The sequence below is a fragment of the Asparagus officinalis genome, chromosome 6, assembly GCF_001876935.1.
Source record: "Asparagus officinalis chromosome 6, Aspof.V1, whole genome shotgun sequence".
Lineage (NCBI taxonomy): Eukaryota > Viridiplantae > Streptophyta > Magnoliopsida > Asparagales > Asparagaceae > Asparagus > Asparagus officinalis.
Window position 1 is genome coordinate 1,964,405 of NC_033799.1, and position 7,494 is coordinate 1,971,898.

General features: G+C 35.4%; 1 protein-coding gene across 4 annotated transcripts in view; it reads right to left on the reverse strand.

Moving 5' to 3' along the window:
- The window catches only part of LOC109845116, a 4,750-nt gene extending 735 nt beyond the window's left edge, over nt 1-4,015 (reverse strand). Inside the window, exons 1-9 of one of the 4 annotated variants that reach the window (XM_020414322.1) lie at nt 3,954-4,015; nt 2,712-2,818; nt 2,143-2,251; nt 1,886-2,035; nt 1,337-1,405; nt 1,017-1,097; nt 805-846; nt 571-621; nt 53-403 (exon numbers count right to left, since the gene is read on the reverse strand). In XM_020414322.1, coding sequence (XP_020269911.1) covers nt 53-403; nt 571-621; nt 805-846; nt 1,017-1,097; nt 1,337-1,405; nt 1,886-2,035; nt 2,143-2,251; nt 2,712-2,801 — 943 coding nt within the window. In that variant the 5' untranslated portion in view covers nt 2,802-2,818; nt 3,954-4,015. Of the gene's footprint in view, nt 1-52; nt 404-570; nt 622-804; nt 847-1,016; nt 1,098-1,336; nt 1,406-1,885; nt 2,036-2,142; nt 2,252-2,711; nt 2,890-3,953 lie in introns of those variants that run through there. The other 3 variants (XM_020414325.1, XM_020414323.1, XM_020414324.1) reach the window with 3 other exon arrangements.

Consider the following 7,494-nt stretch of genomic DNA (forward strand, 5'->3'; position numbering starts at 1 on the left):
ATGTCGTGTTTTCTAGATATTAAACCGAAACATAATTTAAAAACTTTTTTACCTAGCAGTTGTTGATCATGATCTTGCATCCCTGCATCAAATGGCCGGTTCACTGCTAGTCGGAGTGAATCTGGACTGTAGTTTCTGATTATAGTCTCTGGTGTGCTTATCCTTGGATCGGTATTTATCCCATTATTATGGATTCCAGGTGAAGGATACATCATCGTCCTAGGATTCATTCTATGATCTGTACTTTGATTCATTCTTGTCGAAGGACACGTTGTCAGAAAATGAGAACCTCGGATTGCAAACTGAGGCCTTTGGTTTGGGGAATTAGGCCCATAAATTCTAGTATTCATCGAAGAAGGATACATGTTGTGATTCATGTTGGCAACAAGAGGTGATGCGTTGCCTGCAATAATCATATGTAGAATTTTACAGAATGAAAAAACCGACATGAATACGTCTCATTTTCGCTGAACCATGAGGCTGAAGATGGATTTTTTTTTTTCACTTTATATAATCCAAGGAAAACAAAAAAAGGGAAGAATAATTGAAAATTGCTAGAAATAAACATACATGTATATTGTTGCACGTTCCCAGGATTGCCCATATAAGCCCGAGTGTTGCCTGCAAAATTAATGAAATTTTACAAAATGAACACAAATGAAGAACTGACTTTTCCTATAGGGTAATCGAGGCACATAGGATTTGTGAGGGTCCTTTGAACGCAGCAGTGTAAACAAAAAAACTCCAAGCTGACATTGAATTAAAATAGAAAGAATAACTGAAAATTGTTGAAAGTTACCATACATGGGTTATTTTGAATATTGTTTCGGTTGCTATATGGAATACCTGAAAATGAGGAACTTTAGGTGTAAAATGCAGTTATTTGAACATAATTCAAGCTTGATAATGAGATAAATATTGAAATTCATGTATACTACAATTAATTTTCCTCCCTAGAATATGAGAAATTCACAAAAATAGAAAGAATATATCCAAGAGCGCGAAGATAATTATACCTGCTGGATCACAATTAGGAAGAGATACTGAAGGAACTCCCCTGGGAAAGTTTCGGTTGCTAACGTAAGCCGATGTGCTACCTGCGAAATTCATGAGATTTTACAGAATTAAAGCAATAACGAACTTCAGATGCAATATGCAACAAATTGGAAATAGCTTCAGGCTTGATCAGAAAATGTAATGCATAATTATTACTGGTTGCTAGCATAGGCCAATGTGTTGCCTTTTAAAAATTATATTATTTTAGAAACAAAGGATAAACACAAAAAATAGGAATAATGAATTGCAATTGCGAAAATAACCAGACCTATTTGCTCACCATTAGGTACGGCTACAGAAGGAACTCCACTGGGCAAATCTTGGTTGCTAACATTAGCTGTTGTACTGCCTGCAAAATTCATGAATTTTAACAAAATTAACATAATGAGAAAGTTCAGGTGTAAAATGCAATAAATTTTAGCCTAATACAACTGTTCATAATGTTCTGCTCTCGTCAACTATGAAATATGCCAAGTGATTTTCATTCATAATCTAAGAGAAAACCAAAAACATAATGCGAAAATATTGCAAAAATGTCAAAATAATCATACAAGATGGATCACCACTAGGGGATTTAGAAGCAACTCCTTCACTTGGTAAATTCCGGTTCCCAACATTAAGATGCGCTACAATAAATTGGAACTAAATTCAAGCTTTAGGATTAATCAAGAAATACAATGTACGTGTAAGTCTTGAATAATACAACCACCAAAATTGTTATATTTACATTCAATCATAAGGCTGTAATTGAATTTCCTCTAGAATGCAAGGAAAATAAAAAAAAATTAGGAAGTAATTAAATATTGCAAATATTTGAAAGCAATCATACGCGATGGATCACCGTTAGAATTTCTCTGATTCATGGCAATTTTCTGATGCACGAGGAGCTCATTGTACTTTTCAACCTGTTTCTTGATCACAGCCAACGTATTGTAAAGCCTGAAGAATGTAGGATTCTGATTCTCTAGTTCTTCCCAGACTGCATATATAAAAACAAAAGCAAAAATCCGAAAGTTTCGGTGGCTATATAACATGGAAATTTATAAAAAATGTAAAAAAATCAGAAAAATCAAGCAAACTGAATACTCAGTTCAGCGTATGCAGGTTCTCGGCGTTCTTCAATGTATAAATAGGCCATTGTTTCATTTTTCGTCATATACCGACGAAGGCATCTGGCCACAATAATGTCTTTCATCTGAAATAAAATGTTAGAAATATTAGGAAAAATATACCGATTAACGCTAATTTGAAAGATGATCTAAATAAAAATAAGGACTCAAACAGAAGATAATCGTGATGAAAGAAACTTAACTCTGAAAGAAGTCTGTATATATATATATACATTGTTGTCATTAATCACTAATAGAATAATTATGCCAAAATAAACCGCATCATGATGGAAACAAAAGGGGACTAAATAAAACTATTAATCAAAGATTTGGGCTCAGTACATCAAAAGATCTTCTTGCTGTTATAATTCAAACTTATTCTATTTTTCGCTAAAAAGAACTTCTGCATTTATCGAAACAACGCAAAGCTTCCATCGGTCAGGGCCAGTTAATAAACTTCAAGAACTATAAACCTCATCAAGAAATTAATCATTTGCCGACAAAAGAAAGGAAAATAAAAGAAGTATATACATAAACTGTACATACACTGTCAATTTCAATACAGCGCCTTGTTCTTCTGATCTTCTCCTCGCTCCCGGGCGACGGAGGATTTCGGCGAGCCATGGACCTCGCCATTAGTGATAATCAATGATCTGAAAGCAAATGAGAATTAAAGTAATTGTTTGAGTTTTTTTTTTTTTTTAGACTTGTTTGTTGAAGAGGGAGGGAGGAATAAAGCGGGAGAGAGTTCTGTTTTTTTTCAGTTGGGGGGCATTTAAAACTGATTATAGAATCCAAGAAAATGTTAGGGAGAGATTTTTTTTTTTTTTTTTTTTTTTTTAAATTTTTTTTTTTTTTTTTTTTTTTTGAACTGGCCGACCGCTTCGGTGCTCCCAAAAATCGGTTAGGAGCTCCGATGGCAGGAAACGTAAATTGTAAAACCGGTTATTTAGGTCTCTAAGGATGGCATTTTAGTAAATAGATGGAATCTTTGACCGTAAGGGCAATTTAGGAACTAATAATGCAAAGTGATTAAGTTATAAAACAGATTTAAGATCTTTGGAATCTTTGGAAGGTCAGTGAAACAGAGAACGGGTTTTGGAAGAGGATAATTACGTAAATAGGTTGGACAAAAACACCCTTCCATCTTTTTAGACAGTTGTAATTACTTTTCCAAATTAAAAAATAATGCTAAAAAATGTTAGTTTGGGAGCACTGGAGCAATAAATGTTAGGGAGAGATTTTTTTTTTTAAATTGAAAAAAAAAGAGTGTTTAATTTAAAGAAATTGGCGTCCTCACCCATTATCCATTTCTTGGATTAAATTGGGTTGTTATTCATGCCATCCAGAACTAATATTTAAATTTCATGAAAATCTTAATTAAGATCTTTATTAGATATCCACTGTCTAATACTGTTGTACGGTTCAACTGTATTTGCACACTAGTGGTTTCTTTGAACTACGCATATGTAATATTTAGGTACCAAAGAAAGTGGTTGTTAAAAAAAAAAATTTTTTTCGTTAACCAAAGATTCATTGTGTGTGTATATAAGATATAAAACTAACGTTGATATTAAAATAATAATATAATAGTTGTATAGAACTTCCTATAAAAGCATTATATTATAGAAGTATCTCATTATTACTACAAGAGTTTATATAACAACTACTAATGACGAGAAAAGGTAAAGGGAGGCCCAAATATTGGCTCAATGGGCTGGGCCTCGCCTAGCGCTTCTGGTTTTAAAATACAAAAAAAAAAGGGAAAAAAGAAAACTCTTAGATTACCTGGGCCTTAACATCCGATGGGCTGGGCTTTGGAAACTACACTTTTTATTTTGATAGTAAGCGAGAGCTTTGAGAGGGTCTGACACCTTTAACTGGTGGGGAAAAAAATAGAAAAATTCCTCAAGGACCTAAAATATGGGATCAATAGGGAGACAAGTGAGGTGTTCCCGTCCTATTGGATAATGAGTTGGTCATCATTAATGATGGCCAACTCATTATCCAATAGGAGTGAGACACCTCACTTGTCCCCTCTATTGGTCCCATATTTTAGGTCCTTGTAGCAAAGCTCAAAAAAATATTCATTTCAGGCTTCAATTACAATGAAACAAGCAGCTATATCAAAAGTCAACGCTTTCATTTCTTTTCGAGAGCTTTAGGGGCTGTTTGGATTGGTTTTTTGGATGGTTAAAAGGGGGGAAACTGTCAAAAATGACAGTTTTTTGACAGCTTTCCCCCCTTTTACCCATCCAAAAACAGGAACCAAACAGCTTACCTCTATTTAAGCCTTTAGATTAATTTGGCTTTTCGTGTTTCCTGATTAGATAAAGCCCATTTTCTCTCGAAAGAAGACTTGGTCAGTAGTTTGTTTGTTTTAATTTGGAATCAAAAGCCAAAAATAAATAAATAAATAAGATAAATTGCCACTCGACAACACGCTTGCTTCATCAAATTCACCCAATCAACGTGAGATTAGCTAGGAAAGTGACTTTCCACCAAAATCCAACAGAAACATCGAACTCCTCCCTTTGATCTCTCCAAAGACATTTTCCTCTCTATTTCTAAACACTTCAATATTGTTAAAAAAAATGAAAAGAAAAGAAACAAACTTGACAACATCTGTCCCTTAGATAATTTAATTAACCAAATGAAAATCTATTCTTGTAATATTTGGCCTCTTTGAATTTGTTCTCTATCTCCTACACGTTTTCTTTGGTAACCGGCCCTTTAAAGTCCCTCTTATCAAGCAATCTTAGTTATAAATAGGCTAGAAAACATCCCACCTTCATATCATTTCTCTTGCTTTCTCTTACTTAATTTAGCTCGACTTGATATTCATATTTTTGGTGCGGAAATGACTCACTATGATCACCAACAAGCTCCCCCTCAAGGTTCTCTCTCTCTCTCTCTCTCTCTCTCTCTCATCTTTTTCTTCCTCTTCTCTATAAGATTATTCTCATTTAACAGTTTAGCATATATATCACCTCATGGCCTAGAATGGTTTGCACCATAAACAGAATAGCTAAAATTATCAAACTCTTCGCAGATGGTATATTTCCATGAGAGTGTTCTGATACGATCTCTATCCTAAAGGATAGTAACTAAGTGGCTGTTTGGATTGATTTTTTGGATAGATAAAAGAGGGGAAAGCTGTCAAAAATGTCAGCTTTTTGGCAGCTTTCCCCCAAAATCACCTCTATAAAAGGTGATTTTGAGGGAAAGCTGCCAAAAAGCTGACATTTTTGACAGCTTTCCTCCTTTTTACCTATCTAAAAAATCAATCCAAACAGCCCCTAACCGGATTAGAGAGAGGTATTATATACGGACATAAACCAGATACACGAAAGAAACAGCCAAAAGTACTCAATATAAAGACGCGTGCTACACAAAAAAATGTCAGATTAAAGTTTGCTAATACGTTTGGCGCACCTACAACCTAGTTGGTAAGATAATGATGACAATTAACAATTGGAAGGGAGTTAACTTATTGGCACTAATTAATTTGCCACTAACTACTCAAATTCCACGTTGACACGTATTGCGATGATTAAGCAGTGTATCCTCCGCCGGCTTATGACACCGCACCACCACCTCCGGCAGGTTATCCGGTGAACAGCGCCCCCCCTGCCGACCAAGTTCCCATCGAGACGAAATCGCGAGGTGATGGATTCTGGAAAGGATGGTAAGCTTGCATTCAAATACCCTATTCTTTAATTTCTTCTTTTTTTTTCCTTTCCTCATAAATTTGGATGCCTTTGATCATAAATGATCAAAATCTTCCAACAGTCAGCATCTAATTATTATTCTAAACTCGGTGTCCGAAAAAATATAATTATATCTATCTGTTATCTATATTTATAGGTTTAATATCGGAAAACCCTCTTAAGTTCAGGGGTTATTAGAAAACTTCATTTAAGATTTTATCAGGAAACTCTTCTTGATATATAGGGTTAATTGCAATTTTAATACGAACAGGAAAAATTAATTAAGCTGACGATATTCTTAACAGTGAAATTGAGGTTCACACTTGTAGAGAGTGGTTTTCTGATAGCCCCTAAACTTAAGAGAAATTTCCCATTATTTTTGAAAGTTAAGTGAAAGTCCATGAATATTTGTGGCACACATATATAGATGTCATCTTACATCATTATTTGAATTTTTTTTTTACCATTGTAAGCAGGTGAGGTAGAAAAACCCTAGTGAGAGATTTGGCGGTAATTAATTTTGCAAGTACTAATATTTGAGAGGTAGTTTTGTAAATATAGAATATTGAAGGGGTACGTATGAAAACCCCCAAATATCAACTATAGAAAAGTTTAGAGGTATGTAATAAATAGCACTACGATAATCCCAACCTCAATTTTGCTATGGTTAGTTAAGTTGTGGGTGGGTGGCTCAGTAGGTCACGTGGCAAAATCATGTTGCTCTCTCGTATAGGCCTGTGTTCGATTCTCATGTGTGTCAAAGGTGGGATCAAAAATAAAAAAAAAATAACTTGTGGGCTTTTGTTTTTGTTGCAGTGCGGCTGCATTGTGCTGCTGTTGTGTGCTGGAGGCGTGCTTTTGAGATGCCTTTCTCTCTCTCGATCTCTTCTCTGACCATTGTTTTGCATATGTTAAATCCTCGTGCTCGAGAGAGAGAGAGAGGGGAGAAAAGATTAATAGACGTAATGATTTTCTCAATTGTAGTTATTGTGTTGTTAACCTTAATATTATCTTCTTAATTTCTTAATTTGTTGTATCATGCATGAATTGAATAATATATTTATAATTTTCTCAAATTTACTAGCGTGTAATATCAACTACTTGATAACTCATCGGGAATAGCGATTCCCACGTTAAGTGGGAATTGATGGGAATTGATGAGAAGTGGGAACAACATTTCTAGCGTTCCGATCGAAAATACATTATGTTTGGTAGACATGAATAAGAAGTATGGATTACATTACCTCCCCACTCATTTTCGAGTACCAAACGAGGCGCAACGGTGTAATTTAAAAGAAAAAAAAGAGAGAGAGAAAAAAAGCTTCGTATATAAACGCCTTATTCCCTCACCCGAGATCGCTGACCGGCAAAGATCTCTTGATTGATTCCTCGCGGCCAGGCAAAGATCTCTTCATATTAGGGGGAAGACATACGCAGCCTAGGGGTGTCCAAAAAAGCCCGGAGCCCGGGCCCGGCCCGGTGTCCGGCCCGGGCCCGGAAACCCGGGTAAAACCCGGGCCCGGGCCCGGTTCGCCGTTGGCGAGCCCGGCCCGGGCCCGGAACAGTAATTTTTTTTAATTTTTTTTATTTTTTTTATTTTCTTATATATAAAATATATG